At 40.6% G+C, this 17,139-nt stretch overlaps 1 protein-coding gene across 2 annotated transcripts; it reads left to right on the top strand.

Moving 5' to 3' along the window:
• Positions 1 to 2,472: 2,472 nt before the first annotated feature.
• rbm25a (RNA binding motif protein 25a) lies at positions 2,473 to 17,066 on the top strand. Of its 2 annotated transcripts, XM_058057522.2 has the most exons (18): positions 2,473 to 2,668; positions 2,889 to 3,014; positions 6,345 to 6,394; positions 6,597 to 6,761; positions 7,003 to 7,060; positions 7,811 to 7,971; positions 8,056 to 8,235; positions 9,096 to 9,179; positions 9,886 to 10,202; positions 13,130 to 13,241; positions 13,337 to 13,426; positions 13,834 to 13,907; positions 13,995 to 14,145; positions 14,227 to 14,674; positions 14,758 to 15,062; positions 15,140 to 15,238; positions 16,578 to 16,625; positions 16,705 to 17,066. In XM_058057522.2, the coding sequence occupies exons 2-18, from the start codon at positions 2,909 to 2,911 to the stop codon at positions 16,795 to 16,797; spliced, it is 2,541 nt and encodes an 846-aa protein (XP_057913505.2). In that variant the 5' UTR covers positions 2,473 to 2,668; positions 2,889 to 2,908; the 3' UTR covers positions 16,798 to 17,066. The 2 variants fall into 2 exon arrangements, with proteins under 2 accessions (XP_057913505.2, XP_057913506.2); XM_058057523.2 differs by lacking the exon at positions 6,345 to 6,394 and having other exon boundaries at positions 6,630 to 6,761.
• The last annotated feature ends 73 nt before the right edge of the window (positions 17,067 to 17,139 follow it).

The raw sequence follows: 17,139 nt of genomic DNA, 5'->3' as shown, positions 1-17,139 counted from the left end.
AAACCATACTGTAGTACTACTAGTACAGTAAAATAGATCAGCCACAACAACACTGTAGTACTACTAGTACAGTAGAATAGATCAGCCAAAACAACACTGCAGTACTGGTAGTACAGTAGAATAAATCAGTCAAAACAACAATGTAGTACTAGTAGTACAGTCGAATATATCAGCCACAACAACACTGTAGTACTACTACTAGTACAGTAGAATAGATAAGCCAAAACAAAACGGTAGTACTACTAGTACAGTAGAAGAGATCAGCCACAACAACACTGTAGTACTAGTAGTAAAGTAGAATAGATCAGCCAAAACAACACTGTAGTACTAGTAGTACAGTAGAATAGATCAGCCAAAACAACACTGTAGTACTACTAGTACAGTAGACTACATTAGCCAAACCACACTGTAGTACTACTAGTACAGTAGAATAGATTGTCCACAACACTGTAGTACTACTAGTACAGTAGAAGGGATCAGCCACAACACTGCAGTACTACTAGTACAGTAGAATAGATCAGCCAAAACAACAATGTAGTACTAGTAGTACAGTCGAATAGATCAGCCACAACAACACTGTAGTACTACTACTAGTACAGTAGAATAGATAAGCCAAAACAAAACTGTAGTACTACTAGTACAGTAGAAGAGATCAGCCACAACAACACTGTAGTACTAGTAGTACAGTAGAATAGATCAGCCAAAACAACACTGTAGTACTAGTAGTACAGTAGAATAGATCAGCCAAAACAACACTGTAGTACTAGTAGTACAGTAGAATAGATCAGCCAAAACAACACTGTAGTACTACTAGTACAGTAGACTACATTAGCCAAACCACACTGTAGTACTACTAGTACAGTAGAATAGATTGTCCACAACACTGTAGTACTACTAATACAGTAGAAGGGATCAGCCACAACACTGTAGTACTACTAGTACAGTAGAATAAATCAGCCAAAACAACAATGTAGTACTAGTAGTACAGTAGAATAGATCAGCCACAACAACACTGTAGTACTACTACTAGTACAGTAGAATAGATAAGCCAAAACAAAACTGTAGTACTACTAGTACAGTAGAAGAGATCAGCCACAACAACACTGTAGTACTAGTAGTACAGTAGAATAGATCAGCCACAACAACACTGTAGTACTACTAGTACAGTAGACTACATTAGCCAAACCACACTGTAGTACTACTAGTACAGTAGAATAGATCAGCTAAAACAACACAGTGGTACTACCAGTAGTACAGTAGAGCAGATCAGTCAAAACAACACTGTAGTATTACAAGTACAGTAGACTAGATCAGCCAAAACAACACTGTAATACTACTACTAGTATCGTAGAATAGATGAGCCAAAACAACACTGTAGTACTACTAGTAGTACAGTAGAATAGATCAGCCAAAACAACCCTGTAGTACTACTGGTTGTACATAGAACAGATGAGCCAAAACAACACTGTAGTACTACTATAGTACAGTAGAATAGATGAGTCACAGCAACACTGTAGTACTACTAGTAGTGCAGTAGAATAGATCAGCCAAAACAAGCCTGTAGTACTACTGGTTGTACAGTAGATTAGATGAGCCAAAACAAGACTGTAGTAGTACTAGTAGTACAGTAGAATAGATAAGCCCCAATAACAGCAGCCATGAACTAATGTGCCCTTGAAGGTGTGTATAATACGTGCCCCCTAGTGGCGGACATTTGCATAAATCATCACTGTCCAGATGCTGTACAAACATGACCCCTAGTGGTGGACACTTGCATAGATCATCATTCTACAGATGCAGTACAAACATGACCCCTAGTGGCGAACACTTGCATTAATCATCACTGTCCAGATGCTGTTACAAACATGCCCCCTGGTGGTGGACACTTGCAGTATCATTTCACATTTTTACTGTTGTTTTTTTTTAATTGTCCAAATATTTCACCTTTCTTCTTAAATAACCTCAATATTTCTTTCAACTTAATATTAAAATTACGTAATATTTTGACTTTATTGCCATAACGTTTCCTCCAACACAATTTTGAAAAAATTACAACTTAGAGCACAACTTAGAGCCCTTTTAAATACACTTTTGTTATATTATCAGAACCCTTTAGACATGAAATAACACCCTGGTAGTCACCTTTATACCCATATTACCCAATATTGTAGACCTACTAAGAGAAAATAAGTTTCCGATATGTGTACTTTGTATATTAGAGCCCTATTGACATGAAATAACACCCTACAGTCACGTCATATTACACACACTGCATTATTGGACAGGCATATAATGGAAGGCTGAAAAAAAATTGACAAATAATGTTTTTACTTTGGATCCGTGTCACGCACAGAAATAAAAACACAATATTTGAAGCGCTAATATTACTTCTCTTGTGAGAAGTTTGTATGAATCAGTCAGGCGTCGTGGTGCTTTGCCTGAAAGACCTGACTGAGGGAAGCACTGCTCCCGGATTATCTTATTTCCCACCATCCTCCGCGAGAAGAATAGGGTGATATTTTCTGTGTTCCTGTTGAGTACCGGTGTCGTTACAACGAGAATCAGTAGAGTTGCCATTTTTTCTGTTCCTTGTCTTTCATGGGCCTGTGTTCGGGTTAACGTCCACTTTTCCCGGCTGCGTCTTGTAAATCCCAACTCCCCTTTGTAGGTGAGTAACTCCGGCGCTAGCTTCTTGGCTAACGTTAGCCAGCTAGGCCACGGAGCTAACACTAGCTAAGTGCTAACTAGCACACTGGTAAGACGTCCTCATTTGAAGACAGAGGAGTCTTTGTTGCTTCCTATGTTTACTCTTTAATCGACTTGGGTTGGCTAAATGCACCCGTAAAGATGGCGACTGAAGTGTATTTATGATTAAGTTGTCGTCACAGGTTCCTGTGGTACCTTCACTATGTCGTTCCCACCTCCACTCAACCGCCAGCCACTGAGCATCCCACAGCTGCCCCCCGGCCTCCCGCCGCCCCAGTTTGCAACCTTCGGCCCGACTGTCCCACCAGGTAAGCGGGAGGAGTGCGGCCGTGTTTGTATTTCCGTGTGTAAACAAGCACACACACACACATACTGGCCGGCCTCAAGTGCAATGTACTGCTATGAACCGGAGAAGAAGATAACGTTCTTTGTACGCTATTGACAATATTGAAAGATAGCGGCACAAAGTGAGGGTGGAACCCTAGGGTGCTCAAAGTGCGGCCTGCAGCTTCTTCTTCTTTTTTTCTTTAAAGATGTTAATTTGGCCCCTGGCACAGTCTAAAAATTGAATTTACACAAGAAAAGTAAAACAAGGCCAACAACTGCAAACATATACAAATCAACAGTTTTACAAGAATATTCAATATTAGTAAAATATAAGAGTAAAAAAAAATCCAAAAAGAAAAAAATAATCTTTTTATCCATTCATTTTCTATGCCGCATATCTTCACTAGGGTGGGGGTATGCTGGAGCCTATCCCAGCTGTCTTGGTGGCCAGCCAATCACAGGGCACATATAGACAAACAACCATTCACACTCACATTCATACCTATGGACAATTTGGAGTGGCTAATGAATGAAGCTAACATGTTTTTGGAATGGGGGAGGAAAACTGGAGTTTGCATGGAGAACATGCAAATTCCACACAGAGATACCCAAGTGGAGATTCCAACCCAAGTCAATAATCTTGGGGGGGGGGGGTCTTCCAAGAAGACCAGGCTGCAATGGATGACAGGTGGACCACCTCAGATCTAATCCCATTCTGTCAGGGCGAATTCCAAACAGCCGCAACCTCTGCTTTGATCATCATTAGCTGCCCCCCCCCCCACCTCTCCATAGGGGAGAGAGAGGGAGCTGGGGAATAAACTACAGCCCGGCCAATATAGGATTTCTGGGGCACATGCTGATACGGATATTTGGGGCCGAGAAATGATATCCGGTATATTGACTGGTATATGAAATAAGATATACACAGGATATAATACTATACATGAACATCAATTCGTACAATACCCAAAATATGAAATAACAATAAAGAAGCAGAAGACAAATTAAAATCTGGAAGTTATTGGTAACACTGTCAATGTAAGGACTGTAAATACACTGATAAATAAGAAAGGACAAACTGTAAAGACACTATGAATAAGAAAGGACCAACTGTAAAGACACTGTAAATGAGAAAAGACAAACGGTAAAGACACTGTAAATAAGAAAAGACAAACGGTAAAGACGCTATTAATCAGAAAAGACAAACTGTAAGACGCTATTAATGAGAAAAGCCAAACTGTAAAGACACTATAAGAAAATACTAACTGTAAAGGCACTATAAATAAGAAAGGACAAACTGTAAGACACTATAAATAAGAAACAACAAGCCGTAAAGACATTATAAATAAGAAAAGACAAACCGTAAAGCCACTATAAATACGAAAAGACAAACTGTAAGACACTATAAATAAGAAACAACAAGCTGTAAAGACACTATAAATAAGAAAAGACAAACTGTAAGACACTATAAATAAGAAACGACAAGCTGTAAAGACACTATAAATAAGAAATGACAAGCCGTAAAGACACTATAAATAAGAAAGGACAAAAGGTAAAGACACTAAATAAGAAAAGACTAACTGTAAAGACACTATAAATAAGAAAAGACCAACGGTAAAGACACTAAATAAGAAAAGACTAACTGTAAAGACACTATAAATAAGAAAAGACCAACGGTAAAGACACTATAAATAAGAAAGGACAAAAGGTAAAGACACTAAATAAGAAAAGACTAACTGTAAAGACACTATAAATAAGAAAAGACCAACGGTAAAGACACTATAAGAAAACACCAACTGCAAGACACTATAAATAAGAAAACACTAACTGCAAGACACTATAAATAAGAAAAAATGAACGGTAAAGACACTATAAATAAGAAAATATGAACGGTAAAGACACTATAAATAAGAAAAGACGAACGGTAAGGACACTATAAGAAAACACTAACTGTAAGACACTATAAATAAGAAAAGACGAACGGTAAGGACACTATAAGAAAACACTAACTGTAAGACACTATAAATAAGAAAACACTAACTGTAAGACACTATAAATAAGAAAAGACTAACTGTAAAGACACTATAAATAAGAAAAGACTAACTGTAAGACACTATAAATAAGAAACAACAAGCCGTAAAGACATTATAAATAAGAAAAGACAAACCGTAAAGCCACTATAAATACGAAAAGACAAACTGTAAGACACTATAAATAAGAAACAACAAGCTGTAAAGACACTATAAATAAGAAAAGACAAACTGTAAGACACTATAAATAAGAAACGACAAGCTGTAAAGACACTATAAATAAGAAATGACAAGCCGTAAAGACACTATAAATAAGAAAGGACAAAAGGTAAAGACACTAAATAAGAAAAGACTAACTGTAAAGACACTATAAATAAGAAAAGACCAACGGTAAAGACACTAAATAAGAAAAGACTAACTGTAAAGACACTATAAATAAGAAAAGACCAACGGTAAAGACACTATAAATAAGAAAGGACAAAAGGTAAAGACACTAAATAAGAAAAGACTAACTGTAAAGACACTATAAATAAGAAAAGACCAACGGTAAAGACACTATAAGAAAACACCAACTGCAAGACACTATAAATAAGAAAACACTAACTGCAAGACACTATAAATAAGAAAAAATGAACGGTAAAGACACTATAAATAAGAAAATATGAACGGTAAAGACACTATAAATAAGAAAAGACGAACGGTAAGGACACTATAAGAAAACACTAACTGTAAGACACTATAAATAAGAAAAGACGAACGGTAAGGACACTATAAGAAAACACTAACTGTAAGACACTATAAATAAGAAAACACTAACTGTAAGACACTATAAATAAGAAAAGACTAACTGTAAAGACACTATAAATAAGAAAAGACTAACTGTAAGACACTATAAATAAGAAAAGACTAACTGTAAAGACACTAACACTTGAACATGTTTGCCTTAAAACGCTGTAACAGTGTTACATAATGGTGGACGTGGTAGTTAACACTTGAACATGTTCACCCTAAAACGCTGTAGTATGAGATAATGGTGGACATGGTAGTTAAGACTTGCATCCATCTTTGTCTATTTCATCTGACGCGGCCCAGGAAGGCGCCTTGTGGTCGGACATGCTCTATATGAGCGCCCGGTGTGCTGCCCTGTCCAAAATGTAGCGGCTTGTACAGATTCAGATACAGACACGGAGTACGGAAACGGCGGTAGTCGATGTGGCTTGAAAGAAAGAGTCGTTGTTATTTTATCAAATAATTGTGACGTCATTTTGGTCTTTTTTTCAGGTACTCCCATGATACCAGTTCACATGGGTGTCGTGACCCCCACTCCCACAGTGAGTCACCGCAGAGCCTAAGCATTAGATTCCATTCATATCTGGGTTAAGAGTTAAATATCCGCTCACACAGACTAGTTGACAGTGATTGGTACAGTACACTACTATACACAGTACTGTACACAGTACTGTACACTACTGTACACAGCATGCACCCACTCGGCCTGACCTTTTACACCTTGTTGTTCTTTCCTTGCGGCAGGTTCTTGTCCCAACCACAGTTTCTGTTGCACAGAAAGCCATGACCCCAAAGAGGGAGCCCGCCGGCATCCGAGCCCGGGAGGCCGAGGACGGCCCCACCACCACCGTGTTTGTGGGCAACATCTCGGAGAAGGCGTCCGACATGCTGGTCAGGCAGCTGCTAGCCGTGAGTTTCACCTTCTTAACCTCGTGTCGTTCTTAACCATGGTGCTTCGGTTTTGCTTCACAAACTCAATTTACAAAAAAACATACATTTTCTGCAATATTTGAACTATTTAAAACTAAGTTCCTTATTAAATTGGAGCTTCTTTTCACTTTTTTCCCTTAATATATTATATATTATAATATATTATATTATGCAAGGTAACGTGAAAGGATCAAATCCTCCCTGTCCTTATTCTTTCCAGAAGTGTGGCATTGTTCTAAGCTGGAAGAGAGTCCAAGGTGCCTCTGGGAAACTTCAAGGTAAAAAAAAAAAAAAAAAAATACAGTAAAGTCTCGTTATATCGATATTCTCGGGAGTCGGAAAAAATACCGATATAACCGGACTATCCATATATCCGATCCTGCGCCGAACTGCATTAAAAGTGGGCAGATCTTTGATATGGCATGTAATTTTCTCCTTGAGTTCATGGATTGCGTATCTAGCATGCTTTTGTACTACAATAAATTTTGTACTACAGTAAATAAAAATAAACTTACGCTGTAGTGATTACCGGTTACCGGGACATAATTCACCCCGGAACTATCGATAGGGAAGGTGTTGCCACCCGGAGGGGTAGGCGCGAGGGACGGGTGTTTTCCGCTGTGTGTGCTGCACTCTGGTGGTGGAAGTGTGAAAAATAAAGTTGACTGGAAGCAGCGGTCGCCGTGTTCTTTTTTGGTATTGAAATCCTTAAGCAAAGATTGATTTAAGCTGCTTTTGTATCGATATAAGCAGACCAAATTGGCTGGCGGGAGATGAAAAGGGCATCGTAGTAACCGGATTATCATAATAACCGTGTATCGTACTAACTGAGCTAATTATATCATAAAAGACTAGAAATTTGCCGGGAAATGAAAATAGTATCGTAATAAGTAGTAATTAGTTTTAACCGATATCGATATAACGAGACTTTACTGTAGTATCTAAGATGTTGCCCTTCTAGCAGTAAAACAAGATTGTCCTGCTTCAACTGCTGATTGTTGTGCTTTTGCTGCTTCTTCTTCTGCAAGCATTTGGCTTCTGCGAGTACAAGGAGCCGGAATCCACACTGCGCGCCCTGCGACTGCTGCACGAATTGCTCTTAGGTGATAAGAAACTGCTGGTCAAAGTCGACGCAAAGACGGAGGCACAGCTAGAAGAGTGGAAGGCCAAGAAGAAGAGCGCCAATGGCGTACGTGAGCTCGCTGTCAATTGTACTCCCATATCCGCAGTCCACGAAAAAAAAACATATTTTTTTCTCTGTCGGCTGCACCAGGGAGCCAGCGGCGACTCCAAGGACGAAGACGAGGTTCTGGATGAGGAGACGGTGCATCGGGATCAGGCCGCAAAGGGGGCGATTGAGGTCCTCATAAGAGAATACTCCAGCGAGCTCAGCTCGTCCTCGCAGGACTCTGATGCTCAGTCCCGCAAGAAGAGGAGAGACAAGAAAGAAGAGGTATCGACCACCTTAGCATGCTAACGTATTGCTTTTCCCTTTTAGTAATCCAGCACAGCGTCACAAGTCAGCTTTTTGTCTGAAGAAAATGTACAAGAAGAAAGTTTGGACAATTTTAAACAGCAGAATTGGAAAAATATATATCCAAACCAAAAAATTTCATATTGTAATAAGGTAAAAAAGTCATAGTTTTATGAGAATAAACATGTAATATCTGACAAAATAACCTAATAATTAAATGGAAAAAGATGTAATATTATGAGAAACAAAACACCAAATAGGAGATGCCAGAAAGAGATACAATGCAGGAATAAAGTAAAATATTGGTGTCATCATTTTATGACAGCAATGTTTACAGGAAGAAGGTGGGAATATTTGGACATTTAAAAAAAAAATGGAAAAAAAACTGCCAAACTTTAGCCAGAATAAAGTCAATATATTGAGTGAAATGTTGTATTCTAATGAGGAAAAAAAGAAAGATAAACCTGTAATAATTGGTAAAATGCATTCAGTTTCTATGCCGCTTATCCTCACGGGGGTCCCAAGGCTGTGCTGGAGCCTATCCCAGCTGTCTTCAGGCGAGAGTTACAATAAAGTTGTACTGTTTAGAAAATTAGGTTGCAGAAAAAGTTCTATTACAAGTCAAAAAAGTCATTTTATGAGAACAATGTTTACAAGAAGAAAGTTGGAATCTTTGGAGAATTTCCAAAAAGTAAGAGCAGAAACTTTAGCAAAATAAAATCAATATATTAAGCTTAAAATTGTAATCTGTGGGAGAAAAAAAGGTAGCAATTTCACATGTACTAACATGTCATCTTTTGAGTTGAAATATCGAAGAAAAATATGTTATTTGTTGCCAGGACGACATCGCCGACATGGAGCTGGAGGATGACAAGAGAGACTTGATTTCCAGGGAGATCAGTAAATTCCGGGACACACACAAGGTGATGTATGAAAATGGCGTTCAAATATTCCTCCCGTTGGTCAAGTCCTAGCGCTTGAAGCACTAGGATATCGAGCCTGAAAAGTTGCATAGGCCGTTTTCCACGGCAAATACCATATATATCATACATATTGGCATTTTTAGCTATTTTCATTGGTAGACGCGCATATAAAACACTTGTCACTATCATGCTAACATTAGCATTGCTAGGATGTTAACATAAGCATAGTAGTAATTTTAGCCATTTTCTTAGGTAGACACTTATATAAAAAACACTATCATGCTAGGTGTTAGCATACCAGCGGTAGTGCATTAGGTAGCATACTAATGTTAGCATGTTGGCATGGCTTGCATGCTAACATTGGCATAGTACCGTTTTTATCATTTGCATAGGTAGACACAAATATAAACACTATCATGCTAGATGCTAGCATGCCAGCTGTAGCGCATTAGGTAGCATACTAACGTTAGCATGTTGGCATGGCTTGCATGCTAACATTGGCATAGTACCGTTTTTAGCATTTGCATAGGTAGACACAAATATAAACACTATTATGCTAGGTGTTAGCATGCAAACATTAGCAATAAATATGTAGGTAAAATAAATGTAGGACAAATATTTATGGTGTCAATCACAATAAAACTAACTCGTACACCAGCAAGTGTCTGCTTCCTGTGGGATGACAATTCCTCATTCACACACACAGAAATTGGAGGAGGAGAAAGGCAAGAAGGAGAAGGAGCGCCAGGATCTGGAGAAGGACCGCAAGGACAAGGACCGAGAACGAGAGCGCGAGCGTGAGAGGGAACGCGAGAGGGAGCGCCGCGACCGCGAGAAGGAGAAGGAACGCGAGCGGGACAAAGAGCGGGAGCGGGACAGAGACCGGGAACGTGACCGAGACAGGGACAGGGAAAGGGATAGGGAAAGGGAAAGAGAGCGGGAGCGAGAACGCGAACGGGAGAGGACGAGGGAGCGAGAGCGGGAGAAGAGCCGAGACATCAGCCAAGGGCGAAGTCACTCCAGGTCAGTGGACAGGCTTTGCTACACGTTGAAAAGCTTTGTATTGAGTTGTGGGCTCAAAAAGAGGAGAAATGACAGGACAGTTGTAATTTCAATAAAGTCCAAATATTGACAGAAAAAGTATTCTAACGAGGAAAAAATAATGTAGCATAAAGATGATACATTCATGAAAAAAATGCTTGTTTTTATGCGGTCTGAATATTATGAGAAACAAACAAAATGTAAGTTGTTGGGAATAAAGTTAAAATAATACGGTAAGAAAAACATATTACCAACAGAAAATGTAGGAAGATTATTTAGGTCAAAAGTTGAAAGATTTGGAAAATGAGTTTTAAAAAAACAGCAAAAATGTAAAGTTGATATTAAGCTTTTTCATACACATTTTCTTCTTGAAATATATATATTATATATGTTATTCGTGGCCTGAGGTACATTCTGAAAACAAGAAAACTAAAACAAATATCGTCAAAAATGGAAAATACCACAGTCATTTTATAAGAGTAAAGTCAAAATATTAAGTGACAACATTTGTAATAAAACCAGAAAAAGTCAGGATTAATGGTGTAATATTATCATGGAAATTTTAGGACCATAAATATTAAATAGGATAAGATTTTTTAACTCGTGATATTATGAGAAACAAAACAAAGTTGCAAGTTTTTTTTTGTTTTGTATGTGTGTGTATATATTAAGGATCGACTGATATATCGGGCCGATATTTGCGATGTATTTTTCCACCGCATGATATCATGGTAATTTTTTCATGTAAATTGAGGGATCAAAAGCAAAAAGTATCGGCCCAAGCAAAATCGGCCATCGGCTGAGGGTGATGGAAAAAAATTGGTATCAGCATTAGCCCCAAAAAACCATATCGGTCGATCCCTATTGTGTGTGTGTAAATATATATATATAGATATATAACCGCATAGATACCAAACGCTACAATATTTTATTCCTTCTTGGTTCAGCCATCCATGAGGTTATGGCTGTTATTATTATAATTTTTTCCTTACAGGTTGATTGGTGGATTTAATAATGGTAAAAACAGTGCTGCGGAGCGACTGGAGTAGCTGCCGTCACCAACAGCCATCATTTAGTTCCATCTAAGAAAATCAAACATCGATCAATTTATTCCTAATTATTAATATTGTAATTATTATTATTTGTATGGGGAGGGGTTAAATTTTACTTGAATACAAATAAATATTTTTCTGACCTCAACAAACACATATACGGGCCGCATTGCACCACTAATATGTGTATATGTGTGTATATATGTATATACAGTGAAGAAAATAAGTATTTGAACACCCTGCTATTTTGCTATTTCTCCCACTTAGAAATCATGGAGGGGTCTGAAATTTTCATCGTAGGTGCATGTCCACTGTGAGAGAGATAAACTAAAAAGAAAAATCCAGAAATCACAATGCATGATTTTTTAACAATTTATTTGTGTGATACAGCTGCTAATAAGTATTTGAACACCTGAGAAAATGAATGTTAATATTTGGTACAGTAGCCTTTGTTTGCTATTACAGAGGTCAAACGTTTCCTGTAGTTTTTCACCAGGTTTGCACACACTGCAGGAGGGATCTTGGCCCACTCCTCCACACAGATCTTCTCTAGATCAGTCAGGTTTCTGGGCTGTCGCTGAGAAACACGGAGTTTGAGCTCCCTCCAAAGATTTTCGATTGGGTTCAGGTCTGGAGACTGGCTGGGCCATGCTAGAACCTTGATATGCTTCTTACGGAGCCACTCCTTGGTTTTCCTGGCTGTGTGCTTCGGGTCGTTGTCGTGTTGGAAGACCCAGCCACGACCCATCTTCAATGCTCTGACAGAGGGAAGGAGGTTGTTCCCCAAAATCTCACAATACACGGCCCCAGTCATCCTCTCTTTAATGCAGTGCACTCGTCCTGTCCCATGTGCAGAAAAACACCCCCAAAGCATGATGCTACCACCCCCATGCTTCACAGTAGGGATGGTGTTCTTCGGATTGTACTCTTCATTCTTCTTCCTCCAAACACGCTTATTGGAATTATGACCAAAAAGTTCTATTTTGGTCTCATCTGACCATAAAACTTTCTCCCATGACTCCTCTGTATCATCCAAATGGTCATATGCAAACTTAAGACGGGCCTTGACATGTGCTGGTTTAAGCAGGGGAACCTTTCGTGCCATGCATGATTTCACATCATGACGTCTTAGTGTATTACCTACAGTAACCTTGGAAACGGTGGTCCCAGCTCTTTTCAGGTCATTGACCAAGTCCTGTCGTGTAGTTCTGGGCTGATTCCTCACCTTTCTTAGAATCATTGAGACCCCACGAGGTGATATCTTGCATGGGGCTCCACTCCGATTGAGATTGACCGTCATGTTTAGCTTCTTCCATTTTCTAATGATAGCTCCAACAGTGGACCTTTTTTCACCAAGCTGCTTGGTAATTGCTCCGTAGCCCTTTCCAGCCTTGTGGAGGTGTACAATTTTGTCTCTGGTGTCTTTGGACAGCTCTTTGGTCTTCGCCATGTTACAAGTTAAAGTCTTACTGATTGTATGGGGTGGACAGGTGTCTTTATGCAGCTAACGACCTCAAACAGGTGCATCTGATTCAGGATGATACATGGAGTGCAGGTGGAGTTCTAATGGGCAGACTAACAGGTCTTTCAGGGTCAGAATTCTAGATGATACACAGGTGTTCAAATACTTATTTGCAGCTGTATCACACAAATAAATTGTTAAAAAATCATGCATTGTGATTTCTGGATTTTTCTTTTTAGTTTATCTCTCTCACAGTGGACATGCACCTACGATGAAAATTTCAGACCCCTCCATGATTTCTAAGTGGGAGAAATAGCAAAATAGCAGGGTGTTCAAATACTTATTTTCTTCACTGTATATGTGTGTATAACATGAGGCTTTTTAAACATGTGCAGAGAAAGGACCAGGGAGGACAAAAAGCGAGAACGCGACGAGGATGACGAGGACGTGTACGAGCGTCGGAGACTGGAGAGGAGACTTCGAGACAAGGAGGCCGCCTACCAGGAGGTTCTTGTTGTTACAGATGGAAGAAAAAAAAATGTCTTCTTGAAACGATGACGTGTTTGGCTGAAGTTTCTTCTTTCTCCCGTGTCCCGGTCAAGCGTCTGAAGAACTGGGAGATGCGAGAGAGGAAGAAGTTGCGGGACTACAGCAAGGACACGGAGCGGGAAGAGGAGCGCTGTCGTGAAACGGTAAACATGGAAGTGGAGTGAATCCATGATGCGCGCAAAAAAACCTTAGAATACACCTGCTTTTTCAAAAAAAAAGATAGTAATAAAAATTAATTAATTTCCCGCCAAATGTATTTTTTCACAGCCTAATTTTCTAATATTTTTTAAATATTTTTAAAAATATTTATCTAATTTTGTATAATATATTCTAAATATTTCAGGTTTAGGAACAATATAGAGTATTTTATTTAACATTTCATTATTGTATTTCCTTACATTATGCACGTGAAATAAATTTTTTTCCAAAAAAATTCTCTCAATATTTTGGCTTCATTCTTAAATTAAAATTAATTATGATTTTCCAATTTCTGCTGGTTTTGGTTGAATTATATTTAACAAATTAAAAATGAAGTCTTTCTCCATCTCAGATGAAAGAAGCCAAAAGACTCAAAGAGTTCCTGGAGGACTATGACGACGAGCGAGATGATCCTAAATACTACAGGTGACCACCTCGGTGCCTTTTTGTGACCTTTGACCTTCTGGCCGTTTCCTCCCCTTTGTCATCTTCGGTGCCTTGTTCTCCCAACAGGGGCAGCGCCCTGCAGAAGCGACTCCGCGACCGAGAAAAGGAATCGGAAATGGACGACCGAGACCGGAAGAGGGAAAAGGAGGAGCTGGAGGAGATCCGACAGAGGCTTCTGGCCGAGGGTCACCCGGACCCCGATGCTGAGCTGCAGAGGGTGAGTCCCACAGGAGGCGGGCTGTGTTCTTCTTAAAGCGAGAGCCACGCTAAGCTCCTCCGCTTCCTGTGTGGCCTGCAGCTGGAGGAGGAGGCAGAGCGCAGACGGAAGCCTCCTCTGAAGCTGGAGCCTGAGGTGAAAGTCAAGCCGGAGAAGTCCCACCGGGATCGGGAGAAAAGAGCATCGGCAAAGCCCGCAGAGCCGGCGCCGGCCCCTCGAGAGCGGCGGCACCACTCGGACGAGGAGGTAGCGGAGCGGCGGCGGCCAGAGGAGGAGGAAGAGGAAAAGGTGGAGGAGGAACAGCATGCCGCCCACAATGGTGGGGATTCGCCAGAGGCTAAGCTGCTCCTCAAACCCCTCATGCGACCAATCAATACCGCTCCCTCTGTGTCCTCTGCCAGCGGGAATGCCACCCCAAACACACCTGGCAACGACTCCCCCCGCGGCATCATCATTCCAGGCGAGAACACGCCTGAGGTGCAACCTCTCGAGGAGCACCGGCCCAAGATTGGCCTTAGTCTGAAACTGAGTGGGTACCCGCGGCGCAGCACCCATCCACACCAGCATCAAACATGTCAACACCTTCTTCTTCTTCTTCTTCTTCTTCTTCAGATTCCACCAACAGCCCCAGCCAGCTCAACGCTGTCAAGCGAAAGAAACTGGCCGCGGTGGAGAGCGTTTTCAATAAGTTTGACGAAGAGGAGGCCGACGAGCAGCCTCGCAAGAGGAAGCTCGTCCCCCTCGACTACGGCGACGACGACAAGAACCTCGGCCTGGACGGAGCGGAGATCTCGGCGGCAAAAGGCGGCGCCAACACCGAGGAGAAGCGCAAGAACATCAGGAGCCTTATCGAGAAGATCCCCACCGCCAGGCCGGAGCTCTTCTCCTACCCCCTGGACTGGTCCATGGTGGACTCGGTAAAGAGACGCATGGCAGAGACGCGTCGGTAACGAGTCAATACTGACGTCTTTACTGTGTCTTGTCATGGCCGCAGACGCTGATGGATCGCCGCATTAAACCGTGGATCAATAAGAAGATCATTGAATACATCGGGGAAGAGGAAGCCACGCTGGTGGAGTTTGTTTGTTCAAAGGTTTGATTCCATGTCCTTTTCCTGAAGGCCAGTCAAGTAGGGCTGCACACTAATTATTAAAAAAAATCAAATTTCTCTGTAGTCACGTTTACCACATGAGGAGTTTTTCCTCTTTCCAAATGGGAAAAGGAATATTCCAATCTCTGGTTTACATGCGGCGCTATAATCAAACAGTATAGTCAATGGAGCATACGCCGTAAAACGTAAACATCATGCGATACCGGCTTCCCTGACTTTTTTTTCCACTTGTTGGAATAACTCCCGATTTTTTTTCGTAGTTTTTTTGCCAGTCCAGTCTTGAAATTATGTTCAGTTCTTTCAAAGTTTGGATTAAAAACAAAGTTCCCGCAGCAGTCCAGTGCTGATTGCTGACCTCCATTTTTAAAACTGAGGAACGTACCTCGCTGCGTGTTACGTCATACCTGATACCAGCTGATGTGTCATAATGGCAACGGCGCTAATATAACCCGACCCAAACACTGTATATTCCTGACTATAAGGCCCTATAAATATTCCTGGAAGTTTGTTTGGTTTTCTATGTCTTATATGTCTTATTATCTCTTATTATTCTCTTATTAGTAGGTAGTGTTAATGTGACTATAGGGGTGTTATTTCATGTCTAGAGGGCTCTAATGTTAAAAACCGTGTCGAGGTTGCAAACAGGTTTTGTATGTCTCTTATACTGGGTAACAGGAGTGTAATGGTGACTGTAGGGGTGTTATTTTATGTCTAGAGGTCTCTAATATTAAGGTCAAACAGGTTTTGTATGTCTTACTTTCTATTAACGCCGACTATACATTATTACTGGTCATTAACTGTCTTGGGGCGAGAGGCGGGGTACACCCTGGACTGGCGGCCAGCCAATCACAGGGCACGTATAGACAAACAACCATTCACACTCAAATTCATACCTATGGACAATTTGGAGTCGCCAATTAACCACTTGACCGCCGTGCAGCCAATATAGTAGGCATGTTAAGAGAAAATAAGACATAAAAAACCTGTTTACCTTCTAAATACACTTTTTAAACATGATTAGAGCCCTCTAGACATGAAATAACACCCCTATAGTCACCTTTACACTCTTTTTACTCAATATAGTAGACATAATATGAGGAAATAAAGCTGTTTATCGCCTAAATACATTTTTAAATATGATAGAGCCCTCTAGACATGAACTAACACCCCTATAGTCACCTTTGCATGCCTATTACAAAATAATACATAATAGGAGAAAAAAAGACATAGACCCCTGCCTAACTATAGAATAGTATTTGTTTTTTTTTTACTCTGCGTCATTGTAGAGTTCCTCTAAGCGAGTGTCTTTGTCCGTCCCCAGGTGATGGCACACAGCACTCCTCAGGGTATTCTTGACGACGTGGCCATGGTAAGTTGGACTTTTGACTTCTTCATGACTCCCTGTTTTGCCAAAGCGTAAGCGAGCAACCTCCTTTTGGTGCGTTCAGGTCCTGGACGAGGAGGCGGAAGTCTTCATAGTGAAAATGTGGCGACTGTTGATATACGAAACGGAAGCCAAGAAGATCGGACTGGCAAAGTAAGCGCCGAGCTTCCCTCCGACCCGCTTGAGCTCGCAGTCGTGCGGCTTGCAAACCCGAAGACTCCTTGCGTCGCGAAGGGAGCGTCGGCGTGAGCTGTGAACACTTTTTTGGTGGCGGCGTATTGCATGGGAAAAAGTTCAGTTGTATTTTTGTTGAGGCTATATATAAGAAGAAATTGTATTTTACCATCTGTTCTCCAGTAATTCAGCCATGTTGAAACACTGCTCACTTGTGTGACCTAATAAATCTTTTTTTTTTTTTAAAGAAAACGACTCCATCCTATTACATTTCAAACGTGGTTGAGTGAAAGCTGATTGATTGATTGACATTTGCTTCCCTCTT

This window comes from Doryrhamphus excisus, linkage group LG19 (assembly GCF_037039965.1).
Source record: "Doryrhamphus excisus strain RoL-2023G ecotype Guam linkage group LG19, RoL_Dexc_Guam_v1.1, whole genome shotgun sequence".
Classification (NCBI taxonomy): Eukaryota; Metazoa; Chordata; class Actinopteri; order Syngnathiformes; family Syngnathidae; genus Doryrhamphus; species Doryrhamphus excisus.
The sequence above is the reverse complement of the archived record's forward strand: the minus strand, read 5'-3'. Positions and strand labels throughout refer to the sequence as shown.

Coding starts and splice junctions, on each gene's coding strand:
- rbm25a (XM_058057522.2), top strand. CDS start 2,909: ATGTCGTTCCCACCTCCACTCAACCGCCAGCCACTGAGCATCCCACAG. Junction 7,972..8,055: donor AGAAGAAGAGCGCCAATGGC/GTACGTGAGCTC, acceptor CGGCTGCACCAG/GGAGCCAGCGGCGACTCCAA. Junction 10,203..13,129: donor CAAGGGCGAAGTCACTCCAG/GTCAGTGGACAG, acceptor AAACATGTGCAG/AGAAAGGACCAGGGAGGACA.